This window comes from Ornithorhynchus anatinus, chromosome 9 (genome assembly GCF_004115215.2).
Source record: "Ornithorhynchus anatinus isolate Pmale09 chromosome 9, mOrnAna1.pri.v4, whole genome shotgun sequence".
Lineage (NCBI taxonomy): Eukaryota > Metazoa > Chordata > Mammalia > Monotremata > Ornithorhynchidae > Ornithorhynchus > Ornithorhynchus anatinus.
This window is the reverse complement of record NC_041736.1, coordinates 57,165,260-57,184,792: the sequence shown is the minus strand read 5'-3', so window position 1 is coordinate 57,184,792 and position 19,533 is coordinate 57,165,260. Positions and strand designations below refer to the sequence as shown.

General features: G+C 39.3%; 1 protein-coding gene across 9 annotated transcripts in view; it reads right to left on the bottom strand.

The window, feature by feature from the left end:
• CCDC88A (coiled-coil domain containing 88A) overlaps nt 1-19,533 on the bottom strand; it is a 107,645-nt gene that overhangs the window by 45,705 nt on the left and 42,407 nt on the right. For all 9 annotated transcript variants that reach the window (XM_029072069.2, XM_029072068.2, XM_029072070.2 and 6 more), the window contains exons 6-12: nt 19,409-19,492; nt 13,190-13,330; nt 6,874-7,043; nt 4,271-4,352; nt 3,559-3,717; nt 1,144-1,290; nt 161-305 (exon numbers count right to left, since the gene is read on the bottom strand). In XM_029072069.2, coding sequence (XP_028927902.1) covers nt 161-305; nt 1,144-1,290; nt 3,559-3,717; nt 4,271-4,352; nt 6,874-7,043; nt 13,190-13,330; nt 19,409-19,492 — 928 coding nt within the window. The remainder of the gene's footprint in view (nt 1-160; nt 306-1,143; nt 1,291-3,558; nt 3,718-4,270; nt 4,353-6,873; nt 7,044-13,189; nt 13,331-19,408; nt 19,493-19,533) is intronic.

Here is a 19,533-nt window from a genome sequence, read left to right as displayed (position 1 = left end):
TTAGGAGAGAGACAATTTAGGACAATAAAGAAAAGCTCAAGGTTGAAAGCAAGACCAGACACACTTCACAGGGAGAAAAGATCTTCAAAACTCAATACAATGAAACATCCTACAACTCTGGTTACTGGACATTTCTGTTACATATGTGCTTATTTTTTACCTTCAGAAAGTTCACTGGTTCTGGATATTTGCTCCAGTTCCCAGCCAAGATGTAATGATTCATCCATACTTTGTTTCTGAGCCATCTCCAAAGTCATATTTTCTTCCATCAACTCTTCAATCTTCTTTCTATCCAGATCACGTTCCTTATGGGGAGAAAAATGCACTTCCATCTGCTTCAATTCATGTCTCAAGACATGATTTTTCTATTGAATTAGCATTTCACATTTGATATTAGTTTGAAAAAAAGTTACACCTACAATATGTATCAATTTCCATTTCTAAGGAAATTCCTCAAAACGGCCTATTTGCTGACCCCACCAGATTCAAAGAACTAAAATAAAGAAGGTTGTTGTGAAGGGATGCATATAACTAGTTTAGTGACCCCGAGAGAACTCACTCAGAATTAAATTACACAAAATCACTGCAGCTCTACTGTAGAGCAGTTCCTCCCAATTTGCCCTTGCCCATGCAATTTGGAGACTGTATGGCCCAGGTAAGAAAGGTGTGCAATTCTGTCTCAGAGCCAAACGGTGCTTGCATGTTCCTCACACACCAAAGAAGGTACACAACGACGAGAGGGCATCATTACTGCATCTCACTCTCCCAGCCCTGCCTCCCCTCTCTATAGGGTACCCCCTCATCTCTCCCTTTAGAGAAGCAGCGTGGCTCAGTGGAAAGAGCATGGGCTTGGGAGCCAGAGGTCATGGGTTTGAATCCCGGCTCTGCCACTTGTCAGCTGTGTGACTGAGGGCAAGTCACTTCACTTCTCTGGGCCTCAGTTCTCTCATCTGTAAAATGGGGATTAAGACTGTGAGCCTCATGTGGGACAACCTGATTACCCTATATCTACTCCAGCGCTTAGAACAGTGCTCTGCACATAGTAAGTGCTTAACAAATACCAACACTTATTACTATAAGGGTAAAAACAGTCTCAATTTGCTTCATAAGAACAGATAGTCCATTTACTTAAAATATACCTACCATTTCCATATCATGTAGTTTGGCCTTCAGTTGTAGATTTTCTTTTTCTAATTCATGTAATTTATCAGAACGAGCTCTGGTATTTTCTAATTGGTCTTCCAGCATGGTCTTTGTTTCCAGTAACACTTGATTGTCTTCTTTTAATTCCTTTAAGCATTTTAAATCAGCATGGTTATTTATTACAATTAACTTATCTGTACACTTCAAAATTTTCTGATTCTTTTGTAAGAATGAATTTGCATTGTAGGCTAGATAGTTGCTATTAATGTGCTGTATTCATCAAATAATTATACCATGTTTTACTTTGATATACATGAATTGTTTTTCAGGAAATTTTAAATAATAGAGTTGAAAATAACTGCCACACAAAGCACCATGAACAAATTAAGTGTGGTTATATTATTATGAAAGAAATGTGAGCACAAATGTGAGTGCATGTTCAGGAATGGGGAAGTATGTAAGTATGGTATTTATAGAGTGCTTACTACCTGCAGAGCATGTGTACTAAGCACTTGGGGGAGTAGAATACAATAGAGTTGAAAGATATACTCCTTGCCCAAGCTGACAATCTAGAGGGGGAGAAAGACATTAAAATAAATTACGGATATGTACATATGTGCATGTACCTCAGCCCATGCTGTCGGCTGAGGGTCTAGTGAATATCAAATGCTTGCTTATATCCACCCCAGCGCTTAATACAGTCCCCGGCACACAGCAAGCGCTTAACAAATAGCATTATTATTTTTATTATAGGGTGCAGATCCAAGTGCATAGGAGACGGAGTAGGGGAACAGTAGGCTTATTTGGGGAAGGCCTCTTGAAGGAGACGTGATTTTAATATGGCTTTGAAGGTGAAATCAACAAACTCAAACTAGACTGGGATTTAGAATTCAGGACCTTTCAAAGGAAGTAGATATGAACAATAGTTGGGAATACCATACGGCCTGTTCTCTGCTGGTATTCAATTTAAGATCATTCTCCATTACTGTGAATGATGATTCTGTGCAGTTGTGAGAAGAGAGTTATAAGGACTGTAGAGGAATCCCCAACTATAAGACTTCTTCTAAGTGCTTTTCCCCTAATCACACTAATGAATTTTTTTGCAAGTATTTCTTATGGTGCTTTCTCATTTTTAGAAAATGCTATGCTTTTAGAGTTCTGCAAAGTTAACTTTGGCTCAAATCTCTTCCACTCCCCCTCCACCTCTAACGTACTCTGACTTGAATTGAGTTCTTAAAAGCCCATTACAACAGCTGGGTTCTATCCAGCACTGAGAACAGTGCTCGGCACATAGTAAGCGCTTAACAAATACCAACATTATTATATAGCAACAAGTAAAGTGAGATAGATTCTTGCACACTAGAGTGGTGATTTTTTAAAAAATATGTGCGAGGTATTTTCAAAATTAAACATTTACATATCTACTCATAAAAATCTCATTCGTAACATGTTATAGGTATTTGCATCAAAGGATAAAATTGTATTGTGCTTATCATTTAAAAATTATTTTACATTATTTTGATTCACTGTTTGGGTCTTAGGAACACATTAATAAGCCTAAGGTGGGAAGCTCCACTTAGCTTAGTGCTGCTGCACTTACTCTCCTATGAAATCAATGTAAGAGCACTAAATGGGGTATATCAGTGTGGTAGTTGCCTTTCCTAATCAATAATAACACCTTTGTTCTTTCCAGTGTAGTTGGAGTACATATTTTCATAATGTAATCCTTCAGCATTCATGATCACCCTTCTCCTCCTGACTTTCAGTGTCTTCTCTTTGACTCTGTATTTCTTGATCCAGTCCTTATCACTCCTGCCTTAACTGTTGATAGCGTTATTTGGTTTAAAGAATATACCACAACCATTGTCCATTTCCCTGATGGTGTTTTTGTAATTCCTTTGCAAATCTTTCTGCACTGCCTTACTCCCCTCAAATTGTTTTGCCTGGGCAGTAACAAATTTACCTTCCATGAATGCTCCTTGAACTCCTCCCCAACCCCAGTGCTTAGTATAGTGTGGTATGCTGCACATAGGAGACATGCAATACATATTTATTATGGACCTCTGAAAATGATATTTCTGTCTACTGTTGAAATCGTGGAAATTATTTTCATCCATCATACCTTATCATTCTAGGGGACCTAGCGGATCTTTCCACGTCCACTAATATCACTGCTTTTTTGGGTACCTTAAGGTTCAGGACATGCAGAGAGTTGGACTTGGTAGGAGACACCATATTTGCAAAGACCAAAAAAAGAAGCCAAACACACCCTGTGGTATTTATATGTATGCAACAGGTGAACTTTTTCATTGTTCATACTGCGAGATATTTACTCAAAGATAACAATATAATTTCAAACAGAATATTTTAAAAGACAAAAATTCATTGTGATCAGCTGAAATTCTTCAAACATACCTCAACTCTTGCCTTGTAAAATTCAATATCATGCAATCTTTCTTTATAACGACTGACTTCACTTTCAAGTTTGTCAACTCTGATTGCCTTCTCTCGAAGGGCATCCAATTCATCTCGGTACACTCTGGCGGAGCGAGCATCCGAAAGTAAGTTCATATTCTATAAAGAAAGAATTAGGGATTGTCAGCCAGTTCATTATCTACATTTATGTTTCCCAATTTATCTTCTCTGTTCCAGTTAAAATCCTGAAACAGATGAGGAACAGTAATTTTGGGCAAACTGTGTTTTCAAGTTGAATAAAAAGCCAATCATTAACTAATCATGCACCTCAAAAAAATCATCATTTTAAAATTCAATTCTTAATTTACGGGTGGCCTACTGATTTTAAGGAACAAATTCTTGTTTCTAAAGGACAAATTTTAATTTCAGTTAAATTCTCATCTCAAGTGGGAGTTGTGTTCTTGAAGAACTCCATGTTAAGAAATCCCATTATAATACTTATCCCTCAACCCATGCTTCATGCTTGTGAACAACCAATTCCTCCAACATCAAGTTTTTCTGGGCAGACTGTTGGAAGAGGGGGCCTGAATTCCCAACAGCTTTCTATCCAAAAGATTAGTAAAAACACTTGTTTATGGAAGAATTGACCACAGTTAAATCAAACCCCCAATATTTGAGTTGTCTTTGCATAACAATGTTTCCGTATACAAACCTCTTGTTGTAGCCGCTTTAGTTCTGTTTCCATCTGTTCGAGTTCCTGTTTACAGTCTAATAATTGCTCAGTCTTCTCCTCCCTTGAAAATGCAAAAACACGCTACTATAGAATAGGCTTTAATGTAGTTACATAATTAGATTCATATTCATTTTTATTAGAACAAATCCATCCTCACTATTATAGTGCATTATTAACTCCTGGAGCTTCTTTACTTTAAATACAATCTTCCTCCTCATTCTCTTAACAGAAATTAAAGTAGGGATGAAATCTGTTTGAACCAAACCTTATTTTCAATAATAATGAGGAGGAAGAGGAGGATAATATTATTAATATTCAAAAGTATTTAACAGTTACTATGCGCCAAACACTGGAGAAGATAAAATAGATTCCGATCAGACACAGCCTCTGTCCTACATGAGGCTCACATGTAAAGGGAAGGAGAATAGGTACTTAGTTCCCAATTTACAAATGAGAAAACAGAGGCTCAGAGGCCTTATGTGACTTGCCCGAAGTCACACAGCAGGCTGGTGGCAGAACCAAGGTCTCGACTCCCAGGGTCTTGCTCTTTCCATTAGGCCACGCTATTTCTCAGCCAAGTCTCTAACAGAACAGATCGGCTTGGCATGAAAATCCAAGGTCAGTGAGAGTAGAGAGTTGGAAAGGAAAGGAGAATGTGCAGAGCTCTAAGGAACTCCTCTTTCCCTAATTTCCCTGCCTCCTATTCTGAGAACAGAAAGCACAACACGGAAACCTAGATACTTTCATCCCAAAGCCAGAACAAATAAGGTGATTTAGTATCTTTGTTGTAGGCAAATGAGTTCCTGATTCGGAATTCATTTCACTTTGAAAAATAGAGTCCAGAGCAAGACTCATGAAATTTAAATTTCAGGAAGCTGGAGGGAGAATGTTCTGCCAGACGCTGAGTAAATATTTGAACACTGATGATGATGGTCACTTATCTCTTGAGTTCCCCTAATCTTAGTAATGGAATTTATTGAGTGTCTACTGTTTTCAGAGAACTGTATTAAGTGATGGGAAAAAACAATACAAAAGTGAGAATTAGATATGATCCTTGGCCCTCCAGGGACAATCTCTGCTTTTTTTTTTGCTCCAAACATATATTGCTGACCTTCAAAATATAAGTGCTAAGATTTCATTTTACTCAAATATTAGTCTGTATAATAAGTCACACAGATCTAATCACTTGGTATTTATAATATATTGTTGCTTTTCTGGTACCCAAAGGCCATACCATAAACCAAAAACAACACGCCTGAGGAATACGAGTTCACACATCACTTTCATTATATTGAAATTATATATAACATATATTATATAACAATACATAATATATTTCATTGTAGTCATTATATTATTATAAATTTAACAAAATATTAGTGTACTGTTTAAAAATTGCAGACTATTAGGTAGCAATTTGAATTGAATTATATAGAGTTAGCAAGTTTCTATGTGGTATGGCAGTCTAATCTGTTTATATCATCTGGATATACATTTTATCCTTTAATCCTTGTAATTTATTGAAGATTCATCCCTTAAATAATAGATGTTACAAATTCTTGAGGGAAAAAGGTATACAAAATAATACATTTTGAAATATGTAAAGTACATTAAACTAAGCTTGCAATTCAATCCATTCTGGATTCTATTTTGTAATTTGGCTTTTTTTTCAGTAAATTTTTCTTACATTTTTATAATTTCAATTCCAATAACACAGCATATACTAAATATTATTAAATCACTGCAAGAAGTCTAGGATTTTAAATACACCCCTATTTTCTGGTGAAATTTATTTACAAATTAAATTCTAATACAGTGCAAAATGTTAAGCGATTCATGGCCCTCATTACAGTTCTAATTGCAGGCTTCTTCTAAAGACTAGAGAGGATTGTAGTAAATTATACAGAACATACTAGCGTTCAATGTTTAGGCTATCTATTAACTGCCAGTCAAACTAATAACTGCAATCTTTTCACTAATTTTCCTAGTGCAGCTGTTTATAGAATATCCTGGGCGGACCCACTTCAATAGGGATGAAATAATGCAGACATCCGCAAATGAGAGCTGCATCTTTTTGTTTTCTGGTTTTCCTATAGCCTAGAAAAGGGGCTTTTTTTTTCCCCTACGGGATTCAACCACCTCCTTCAAACCATTTCAGGTTATTTGTACTAAAAATCCATGAAAGCTTCCAAGGGATCTAAGTTGAAAATTTTGGGGCCCAAGTGTTGTAGAAGTGAACAGTTACTAACACGGTTTTCTCTTCCTCCACCTGTTTTCATCTCCTCCACCCACTTCTAATCGCCTTCCTCCCCTTATCCTCTCCTTCCAACTTGGTGTATTTTTTTTTAAAACGTCTTTCTTATGCTTGAACTTAACAGAAGGAAATTTTTTAACTTATTTCTCTTTAATCTTATATTCCATCGGTTTACAACCTGCTATAAGACCAATTTCATTTTTCACTTACGGCAAAACAGGCCTAGGAAATAAAACAATTCCTCAATTATTAATAATAATAATAATGGCATTTGTTAAGCATTACTAAGCACCAAGCACTGTTCTCACAGAAAGGAGGATACACTTACAGCTCCTGTCTAAGCCTTCTAATCTTTGCCTTTGCATCTGCGAGTTCCACCGAGAGGTGCTGTCTGCTTTCAGTGCGCTTCATGCCTGGGGAACCACAAGGTGACTGTGCAGATGAGGCATGTGGGAGAAAGTGAAGGCCATCTCGTTCTTCAGAGAGTTCTATGATGGTCTAAGGATTTAAACAGTTACAATTATGAGAGGCATCTATATGTCCAAGAATAGCAAACACCACATCCAGCAAGGCTATTCCATGGGTCAACTATTGCCAGGACAAATCAAAACTAATTTCCAGTTAAAAAATAGCTTCCACCCATTTACTAGTCACTTTTAAATATTCTGACCAAAACCTGCCATCTGTATTTAGGGAGCAAGTCCTAGAAAAATGTTAAAATGAGGGAAGGAGAGGTTTTGGATGATCTCACTCTTCTGCTTTTAACCCCAAACAGTTCAAATGGGTCAAATTCAGATGAGAGCAATTATTAGTAATATGAAAGAACAATAATAAAACTGTTAGAACTCAAAGTGTACTTCGATAAGCAGGATGTGTTTCCAATCAGCAGGTTCTAATGATATATATATATTTTTAAGTTTCTTACAATATTGACGTTTCTTACAATATTGACTAAAATAATGGCAGACCCATTTGATTATATTATAAATTCATAGAGAACTGGTGGCCTGCCTGATGGGAAGAATAGGCCAAATACAGGCTTTATCTATCAAGGAGACAGGGAATATCGCATCAGGCTAGCAATCAGATCCACTAGATTATCTTCAGTACCTGGAAAATTTCTGAAATTTACAAACATCTACATAATAAGGACCATTACTTTAGAAGAATAAATCTAGTAAGGACAGTCAAATTTATTTCTAAATGAGGGTGACATGACAGCAAAAAAAGCAACAGGCACAAATAGGTCTTGATTACAATTAAGTCTTTTGTTTTTGATTCCTACCAGCAGACTACAGCCCAGTCCCAGCCGCCGCCAATGGCAGCTCAAACATCACATGTTGCTCTTAAGATGTCTGACGATCCAGAATGTCACCAAGTCACTGTGAATTGGGTTGCTGCTATTCGCAGGGATCAAAAGAGACTTTCCAACCTCAAGTCCGGCTCATAATACTATTAAGCGTTTACGCAATTCTTTGAAGGAATAGTGCTAGAATGGGGATTAGTGCTAGAATGGTGCAAATGTGGGATAGGAGTTTTGAAGGAAGCAGCATGGCCGAATGCAAGAGCACAGACCAGGGAGTCAGAGGATCTGGGTTCTAATCCAGATCCGCCACTTGTCTGCTGTGTGACCGTGGGCAGGTCACTTGACTTCCCTGTGCCTCAATTACCTCATCTGTAAAACGGGGATTAAAACTGCGAGCCCCATACGAGGCCCAGATTGAGTCCAATCTGATTAGCTTGTATCTACCCCAGTGCTTAGTACAGTGCCTGGCACATACATATACTTTCATGTATACTTCTACTGACCCTACCCAAAAATGGGGTCTTTTGGGGGAGTAATGGCTGGTGCAGTAGATAACTCTGGGTTTTCAACATTTCTGACCATATTCCCTCACCATATGACATTTACCTTCTCTGACCTGGACACTCAATAAAAATTAGAATAGGCCAGAAAGTATGGTATCACTTATAGCAAACAGACCGGACAGTTGCACACTCAGTGAGACTGGACAAGAGCTGCAGCTGACTCTTCCTTTTTTCCTAAAGATGATGATGATGGAGGCACAGTGGAAGGCATTTCCTCAGTGATCCAAAGCCAAAAGAGGTGCCCGGGCAGGAGGCCAACCCAAATAACCTCTCAAATGCTAGGCCATCAGATGCTGAAACTCCATCAGTCTTCATGGCCCTGACTGCACTAGTAACTTCGTAAAGTGTTGGGAGAAAAAGGCACGGCAGACAAGATGAGAGGCAAACTATTCTTCAAAAAGTTTCACCCTCAAAGGTAGAAGCTGTTACTAATGTGCTGTTGCCATTTTTCTAGGAGCTCTTTGTCAGTGATAAGGATGAAGTTCATTCCTTCCTTCCCTCCTTCATTCAACTGTACTTACGGAGCACTTACTAGTAATTGTGCTATTTGTTTAGCACTTATTATGTGTCAGGCACTGTGTTAACCACTGGGGTGGATACAAACAAATCAGGTTGGACGCAGTCCCTGTCCCAGGAGGGGTTCACAGTCTTAATCCCCATTTTACAGATGAGGTAACTGAGGAACAAGGAAGTGAAGTGACTTGCCCAAGGTCATACAGCAGACAAGTGGAGGAACCAGGAATAGAAACCATGACCTCCTGACTCCCAGACCCATGCTCTATCCTCTACGTCATGCTGCTTCTGTTTACAAAGCACTGTACTAAGCGGTTGGGAGAGTACAAAATAACCACTAACAGACATACTCCCTGGTCAAAATGAGCTCACAGTCTAGAGTTGGGTAAAGCTTTGGTGGAGTCTGTCAATACATAAACACTCTTCAGGAATATGTAAAAGTTGTTGGTTTGCTTTCAGTCTGCATAGTCTCATATGTCTTCACCCCATCACTCGTCACATAGGCTTGCTTCCTGGCTTGTTTCACTTTCCACAACACAGACTTCAATAAACATCCCTTTTGTCACTGAAAAATTGATATCTCTCAGCTCTCAATAAGATGTCCTACTTCGGCCTCGAGCAGCTTGGTTAGTTGATCACTGCTATTTAACTTCTCAATCCAAAGCACTTTTTCTCCATAATTTTGCACCATTGCCTACAATGCACTGAAATTCCCTGAGAGAATGGGACTTTCAAGTAGTGGTATTGGTGTTGTGAGATTGTATAGATTCTTATGGGATTTTTTCATCTCTTTATCTGGATTAATCATTGAGGAAGCATAAGCACCTAGTATGATATTCCACTTTTCTGTTCAAGTAGACATCAAACCACCCAACTGAAAATGCAAACTGAACAGTTTTAGAGCTCCTAGAGTGGCAGATGAACTCCTCGCTATTGGCCTCAAAGCTCTCCATCACCTTGCCCCCTCCTACCTCACCTCCCTACTCTCCTTCTCCATCGCAGCCCGCACATCCGCTCCGCTGCCGCTAACCTCACTGGGCCTCGTTCTCGCCTGACTCGCCATCAACCCCTGGCCCATGTCCCACCTCTGGCCTGGAATCCCCTCCCTCCTCACAGCCACCAAACTTCCCTTTTTCAAACCCCTACTGAGAGCTCATCTCCTCCAAGAGGCCTTCCCAGACTGAGCCCCTCTTCTCCTTTGATCCTCCTCCCTTCCCCCATCAACCCGACTCCCTCCCTCTGCTCTAACCCCTTTCCTGCCCCACAGCACTTGAGTATATTTGTACATATTTATTACTCTATTTTATTAATAATGTGTATGTATCTATTTATCTATTTTGATGCTATGGATGCCTGTCTATTTGTTTTGTTGTCTGTCTCCCCCTTCTAAACTGTGAGCCCACTGTTGGGTAGGGATTGTCTTTATCTGTTGCCAAATTGTACTTTCCAAGCGCTTAGTACAGTGGTCTGCCTACAGTAAGCGCTCAATAAATACGACAATGAATGAATGAATGAAAGATCTGAGAGGGAATGAAGCCATGGATCTGTTCAACAGGGGAGTTACAAAGCTTCATTTCATGCATAGAATACGAAACTACTTAGGAAAAAAATAGATTTTTTTTTAAAAAAAAGCCTGAGTTCAAGCCTAGCCTTATTAATGACCCAGAGACCCCACTGAAATATTCAATGCCAATCTTCAGGGGAAAAAAAAGGATGACATGCCAGAACATCAAAGAGTGAGGATTTAAAGGTCACAATGACCCAAATAATTTAAGCAAAAAAAAAAAATCCCCCCAAAATTGTCTAATCAGATTGTTGATTTAGAAATAATGTCTTATTGAGAAGCCACTGTGCCTATAAGTTGCAAAAAATGATTGCTATTCCAGTGATAATGGATCCTTGGGTTGTTTCTCTCCAGCTGCTAACAGAATCATGAAAGAGTCACAGGAAGAGAACTAATTGGCTTACTCCAATAAAGCTTTCAACAAGTAATCTAAATGCATTGGCTTCAGAATGATAATATGCTTTATTTGACTTTTGACAAAGCATTTGGACTGAATAAAATGCCTATTCTACCCTAACATAGTTTTGCAAATGTAAGAGTGTATTCAGTTTATCCCAGACCTTTGAATACCCTGTTCTAAAGGGTAGTGTTGAAGTGATATTAAATTCACTGAATTAGCCGCTCAGTGCTCCCATGTGCACATTTCTGTGTCACTGAAACACAACAAAAGCTCCTCTTCATGGAGAAGTTTTAGCAGTGCCTATCCCACAGAAATGAGAATGGGAAAGTGCCTTGGGCACAAAACCTCTCCCTCTAAGTGATAATTTTATTTTACAAATTGAGGTGAGGTATTCAATTTCCACAGCTAAAAAAAGATCATCCAGGTTAAAACAAAACAGCTACAGTATTATTAACTGGGGGAATCTTTTCAGTTTTAGACTACATGCTATAACGTTTTATATCGCTTTATAGCATTTTATGCCTAACCAGAATCAGAACTTAACACAATCACTTTAATTTCATATTCTTCCTACTGACAACTTAGAGTCCAAGAGCACAAATCTTGCAAAGAGTCAGATTTATACAAGATTGCAGCTTGGCTTAGAATATTTAAGGCAGGAGAGCATGACCTCCATTTGGAGTTGGCAAAAACACTTGATACAGCCATTTCTTTTGTGCTAGACAAACAGGTGCAAGTGAAATGTCTGAGAACAGGCAACACTGAGAAATGAAAAATCAGCCTAGCCAACTTTGCATAGCCTTTCCCATTCAAGCCAACTGAGCCCAGAGTGGCGTAGTGTTCTCGGAGGAAAATGAAACGGTTGGCAACTACTCTTAAAATGGTTAGTGATGGGCGTCTCCCATGTTTGCTATGGTCACAAGACTGCAGCCACTGTCTGGACTGCCTGCAGTTAACCTGGCCGTGACAGTCACAGTAACCCCAGCTCATTGAACTGAACTCAAGAAACTACATTAGACAAGTAAATCCAATCATTCTACATCATTTTTTCCATGATCCCCTTTTCAATACTTCATTTGGATTACGTATAAGACTTTGGATCAGTAATTCTAACGCTTGGATAGATATCAAGATGATTTATTGGAAAGTTGGGGAAGTATAAAAAAGGAGGAAAAATAGATATGGAAAAAGCATCTGTTTCAGCACGGAATATTGAACTTTAAAGGAGCAAGGGAATCCAGGACCTCTGACTCAAGTGAATGATGCTTTTCTCAACATCATCTCTTCTCCTTCCTTTTCTATTCCCTGCTCCTTTAACAATCAGCCAGGTTGAAGCCCCCCACTAACTCTTTCATCTTCTTTTTGGCTACTACAAGCAACTACAACTGGCAGTCACAGCTGGATGCGCCCCTACATAGCTACAAGCTACAGATCTGCAAATGAAGATCTACAGAAGTTCCCCTCATCATGTGCTTTTGTTCACCATCCAAACGAAAATAACTAAACTTCCCTCTCTGAGAGTGCATAAGCCATTCCAAACAGTACGCATACTTGTTGCCAGGTCTAGTCAGGGGAGTCTATATCTGGAAAAAAAGAAAAAGAAAAGAGAGACATGGAAGGAAAAGACGGAAGGAAGGGAGAGAGAGAGGGAAGGAAGGCAGGAAGGAAGAAAGGCTCAGCTCACATCTGTCTCCAAAGATGGATTTGGGACTGTGAGAAATGGAGTATAACTGGAAAGGATAAATACTGATCTTGGTAAAAATATCAAACTCTCTAATTAGCAAAGTTTTGCCTTTTCAGAAAATGTGACGTGTACTTTTTGACAGCACCACATGGCACTGACTTGGAATTTCAGAACTTGAGGCAGTCATTTTATCCAAAACACCTGCTCTTTCCATTCTTATTTTTGCCATTACCTTAAAACTGTGTCAAAAAAATTGACCGTAAGCACATTCTTATGCTTCCACTGCAATTCTTTTCCCACTTATATCAACCATATTCTCAGTTTTACACTTCCGCAATGTTGCCAGGTCTGTGGGGCTAAGACTTTAAAAATATACAGGAACATAATCAGAATTCTTTTAAAAAACATAACAAGGATAATTTGGAGCAACCTGAAGCCTCTACCTAGCTGCACATTTACTCCTGTGCCCCACATAAAATGAAATACAGTATTTTACTAATTGTCACAGGGGACAGAATAGTCATATTCAAACATCCCCGAAGAATAACTGATTGCTTCTACTCACTGAAAAGCAAACCTCAGAAATTTTAAAAATGAATCAAGTGTATACATACCTCGGAATGCTCATCTCTCTCGTCGATAAGTCTTTTCAAATGTAATGCCATATTTTTCAAGAGTGGCTCCAGGTGCTCTTGAGGCATGTCAGTCACCTCCATCCATTGCATATCAAACACATTTTCCTGATTATGCGTTACCTTGAGAATGCAAAGAATAACCCCAAAATGGAGTCTTTACACTAAACCTTTGGGATAAGAAAATAATTTGTTGCTTTGAACAACTATCAGTCACCAAAAGAAGGAATAAGTAGGTAAGCTCTTTCTAACGCTGCACTTTAGTCCCAATTCAGTTTGACTTTCCACGACTCAGTTGCAAAGAAACTAGCCAATACTTAAATACCTGTTTCATTTCATTACGGTAAGCTAGCTCACATGTGGGGCCTGGAATTTTAAAAAAGCAATAAGTAATTCAAATGGGCTAGAACATACCAGAAATGCATGTTGTTTGAGAGGTCTATTATGGATTGACTTTTTTTTAATAGGATATGCTCTGAATAACAATTTTTTGCAAATTTGATGATGTTTGCAAAACACATAGTGAAAACACAAACTATGGAAGAACACACTAAACTTTCTAGTTAGCACCTCTGAATAAAGGAAAGCCTGTACTGAAATACAATCAGCTCTGCCATCATATATGTTTTCAATACCTATGTGACCTCCAAATAAAGAACTACAATACAATCAGTACCATACAAATCAGGTATCCTATAGCATGGGAGGTGAATTCTTGCAGAACTCTGTTTTAAGGAAACCTCGCTTTGAATACGAGGTGGGACACCATGCAACTGCACAACTGATTCTTCTGATGCCACACCATGCTGTGTCCAGAGAGATGCAATTTCTAGAAGAATGTTCCCTAATTCTACTTTTCTGTTCTATTCAAAATGCACAGTGAAACACAAGCTATGGAAGAACGTACTGAACTTACTAATCATTACCTTGAACAAAGCAAGGCCTGTAGTGAAATTCAATCAGCTCTGCCACAATTTATGTTTTCAATACTCTTTTTTGCCTCGAGATTGTTTGGGAATGACCAGACGCTTATCGGACGACAGCCTGCTTAGTTACGCCATACCACAGTATCAAAAGAAATGGTTTGTGTGAATGCAAGCAATGTTGGGATTGTTGAGTATTACAGCATAAATTTTCCTTACTGCAGGGTTTTTCAATAACACAATGCTTACATTATAGGAGAGCTGTTGCATCAAATATATAGCTTTAACTTTTCTTTAAATATCAGCTGCTCATCATTCATCATTACCAATTTCTTTACATGTCAACTTGCCTTATCTTTCTTTTACAAGTTTTATGTAGGCTCTGTAACGCAAGTACTGCAAAATTGTCCATAATACATACCTATTTAAAATTATTAGACTAAATATTCAAAGAAAAAGGTTTCCATCTCATAAGAAACAAGCTATTATGTTGTTTCGATTGAAAAGCTAGTCTTTGTGAGAACATAAAGAACTCGGTGGTGAATAACTTATCTAATGCATCTGCATTTTTAAAGTGAAAGTTTAATCGAATACCATTAACATCCATCAGTGTTTCACTCTGGCTTGATGAGAATAGAAGATGTCACAAATAGTAAGAATCGCAGATCTGCTGACCCACTGCCTTAGTTCAGGAGTGACAGCTAAAATAAGCACATTTCCCTTTCACTGTGCAGAAACCACTACATGACGTCACAGTAAAGTTACACATTATTTTATATATTTTAGGAAAAATCTATACAGAATTTGTTATAACTGTTGTATGATATACTACTTGTGAAAGATTTAGGGGTCACCATCACTCAGGGGCAAATAATAAGCCCAGGTAAAGTTGTAGCTCAGCCTCTTTGAAAGTTTGAATAATCTTGTACTTTAAATTACATCCCTATGTGGCCTAGAAATTCATAATAATATTGATAATAATGATAGTATCTGTTAAGCACTGTTAAGCACTATTAATATTGATAATAATGATAGTATCTGTTAAGTAGCATGTTTTAAGCACTGCATTAAGTGCTGGGGAGATACAGGATAATTCGGCTGGACACAGTTCCGATTCCATTCAGGGCTACCAGTCTAAATCGGAGGGAGCAAAATGGCACTCTTTGGGGGTCTCTTGATGGATAGCGTTAAGGCAGGATTCACACTGATGCCTGCATCCGTCCCCCTCGGACCACTTGGCCAAGTAAGCAGTGACCAATTAAACAACCATCCATTCATATGTGGACATGAATACTTCTGTTCCAACTGGGTCCCCCTAGGAGCCTTGGGTCCAGTGTAAATTGAACTGGTTGCACCAACTAGTTCTGCCTGAGGAGGATGGAGATGACCTGAGGTAACAGTGGGCATAAAACCTCAGGAAAAGGAAGCCGTGCTGTACAGAAACCGTTGAAGGTGGAAGGAACCAGACATGTTCCACATATGATCATGTGGGTCTAATCTCAGTGGAGTTCCCCAGGGAAATTAGACAGTCAGGAGGACTGCCCTTTCTCATTCAACCGACAGAGGAAACTGAAGCTCTGTTCCTGCTGCTGTGGACAGTGGTAGAAACTTACTTTTATTAAGGAAAAATTTAGAAACCTTCAGCTGTGGGGAACTCCAGTTTTGCCAGAGACGTTTCTTGATCCCTGGGCTGTTGGATTTCATGTCATTTATTACTGCTGTGGCACAATGAGCCCTATACATGGTGCAATGAGCTCACTTGTAAGATGAAATGTTCAAAGACGCCTCTCTTCTCATGACTGTGGTGTTTGGAAGATAAGTTGAAACAGAGAGTGCGTTCGCCCACATTGTCAGTTCCTATTTCCCTACCACTACCACACTAAGAAGACCAAGGTGATGTGTGGGAAGTGCTGGAGGGAACCCATCAACACTCTCCAATTCCCAGGAAACACACTGAGAGGCGGACCGTAAAATTAAGGCTGGACGATGTATGCCAAGATTCCTAGGCATTGCGGGGGTTTAAGATCATTTACTATTTTTCTTGTAAAGTGCTTAGTCTCCCTTCCTTGGGCTGTTAAATCCTTAAGAGCAGAGACTGAAATTTTTACATTTCCCTTGAAAGTTTTATAGCTTTGCATGCAGCTAATGCTTAATAATTTACTGATTGCTTAATTTTCAGATAATTTGCTCTCTCTTTTGTCTTAATGATCTGATCAAATATTCCAAATCAATTCATTCATTCAATCGTACTTATTGAGTGCTTATTGTGTGCAAAGCACTGTACTAAGCACTTGGAAGAGTACAACAACAATCAGACACATTCCCTGCCCACAACGAGCTCACAGTCTAGAAGGGGGTCACAGTCTAGAGGCAAGAGCAAGGTACAGTAAGTGGGATTATTTGGACAACTCAATTCAAATCCTTCTTGACCTCTTGGCCGTCTACAACTCTGTGGACCACCCTCTTCTCTTGGGAAAATAATCTAACCGTGGCCTCGTTGCCACTCTCCTCTCCTGATTCTCTCCTATCTCTCTGGCCACTCCTAAGTCTTTTTCACAGGCTTGTCTTCTGCCTCACACCCTCTAACTGTGGGAGTCCCTCAAGGCTCAGTTTTAGGGCTCCTTCTATTCTTATCTACATCACCACTCTTTGGAGAACTCATTCGCACCCACAGCTTCAATTACCTTCGTTACTCTGATGATTCTCAAATCTACCTCTCCAATCCTGTCCTCTCTCCTTCTCTGCAGCCTATTTCCTCCTGCCTTAGGACATCTCTGCTTCGATGTCCCACTGACACCTTAAACTTCACATGTCCAAAACAAAACTCATCTTCCACCCGAATTCTGTCCTCCCCTTGTCTTTCCCATCACCGTTGACAATGCCACCATCATCCCTGTCTCTCAAATCCATAACGTTGGCATTATCCTCAACTCATCTTTTTCCTTCAACCCATATATTCAATGTTGCTAAATCCTGTCAGTTCTGCTTTTGAAAAATCTCTGGAGTCCACTCTTTTTTCTCCATTCAAGCCACTACCAAGCTGATCCAAGCAATTAGCCTATACCGCCTTGACTACTGCCTCTGCCTCCTGTCTGTCCCCACTCCAATCTCTACTTCACTTTGCTGCTTGGATCATTTTTCTAAAAAAAAACACCCTAAAACATTCAGTCCATGTCTTTCCACTTCTCAAGAACCGCCAATGGCTGCCCACCAACCTCCACGTCAAACAGAAACTCCTTACCATCAGCTTTACTCCCCTTCCTATCTTAACTCACTGGTCTTCTACTACAACCTAGTGAGGACACAACTCCTCTGATGCCAACCTACTTACTGTACCTCAATCTTGCCTAACTCCTCACTTAACCCATGCCCTTCCTCTGGCCTGGAGCTTCCTCCCCCTTCATATATGACAAACCACCACTCTCTCCACCTTTAAAGCGTTACTAAAATCACATCTCCAAAAGTCTTCCCCAAATAAGCTCTCATTTCCCCTACTCCCTCTACCTCCTGTGTTGCCCGTGCACTTATATCACTAATCTGTAAGCACAATAATCCACCTTCAGCCCCTCAGCACTTTTGAACTTAACTTTAATTTAATGACTGTCTTCCTCTCCAGACTTTGTGGGCAGTGAATTTTATACTGTAGTTTAGTGTGTTGTATTCTTGCAAAGTATAATAATGTTGGTATTTGTTAAGCGCTTACTATGTGCCGAGCACTGTTCTAAGCGCTGGGGTAGACATAGGGGAATCAGGTCGTCCCACGTGGGGCTCACAGTCTTAATCCCCATTTTACAGATGAGGGAACTGAGGCACAGAGAAGTTAAGTGACTTGCCCACAGTCACACAGCCGACAAGTGGCAGAGCTGGGATTCGAACTCATGAGCCCTGACTCCAAAGCCCATGCTCTTTCCACTGAGCCACGCTGCTTTCTGCATAAAGGAAGAGCTAAATAAATATGTCATTGACTGATCAACATTTTTTAAAATGTCACAGACTATAGAACTAGCACAATTGCAAATGGCGCAGTGTGGTTTAGTGGATAGAGCATGGGCCTGGGAGCTGGAAGGACCTGGGTTCTAAACCCACTCCACCACTTGTCTGCTCTGTGACTTAACTTTCCTATGCCTCAGTTACTTTATCTGTAAATTGGTGGGTAAGGCTGTGAGCCCCATGAGGGACAAAGGCTATGTCCAACCTGATTACTGTGTATCTACCCCAGTGCTTAGGACATTGCCTGGCATATAGTATAGTATAGCCACTTGTCAGCTGTGTGACTGTGGGCAAGTCACTTAACTTCTCTGTGCCTCAGTTCCCTCATCTGTAAAATGGGGATTAAGACTGTGAGCCCCATGTGGGACAACCTGATTCCCCCGTGTCTACCCCAGCGCTTAGAACAGTGCTCTGCACATAGTAAGCGCTTACCAAATGCCAACATTATTATTATATAGTAAGAGTTTAACAAATACTACTTTTAAAAAATGCAAAAAAAAAAAAAAAAGTCAGCAGCTACCAAGGAATATTCATTCTGGGGTCACCAGTAAATATGCATCAATTTGGGAAGTAGCACTTATTGAGTGCTATTTGTAGGAGAGTGAGACTTTAAGGATGACAGCTGATGAAGAAACTGAACTACGAATTGTAAATTTGGTCATGTGAAAGGCTCGTGTAATGATCAGTATAGTCCAGTTTGCATTTTTCTCATTTTCTTTCTCATTCCTATCCCCACTTAAAAATAGGTGTGTGCCTAAATTTCAAAAATGGGTCTATCCTACAATTAAAGGGGAAAAAATAAATAAATATGAGTACACTAAACATTTGGAAAAGAACAACCAAGGGTAGAAATGGGAAACAACAATGCATAAGTACTGCCAGAGCAGCCAGGATAACAAAATGCAATGATCGGATCTTAATTTGCTTATGTGAAGGAAATCCTGAGCCCCAAAACGATACTTTCAGGGAACAGCAGATTTTTAAAATGTATTACTGATTTTCCTTTTTCACCTTTGATATTGCACAGCACATCAGTCAAACCTTTGGTATTTTTACATGTTCTTAAACAACTTCAGCCATTTTTATAAGGATATGTGATCAAGTCTGGTGTGCTAGTCAAAACAATTTCATCTCATTAGTAGATTTACTAGAATTAGCAGCAGATGCAATTATTTGGCTTGGATTTGCTGGAGGAATTCAAATATTCTTCCACACATTTTGCTGTGTCATATACTACGACATCCAAAAGAAGACCTGCATACACTAAAATACACAGACATTACATTACCTCTTGTATGTGGGCCGCGACTGCTGCTTTGGTGTCAAAATCTAAATCTTGGATTTTTTCAATGAATTCTTCTTTCTTCTGACACTACAAAACAAACAGTAATTCATGACTTCTAGGGATAGTCT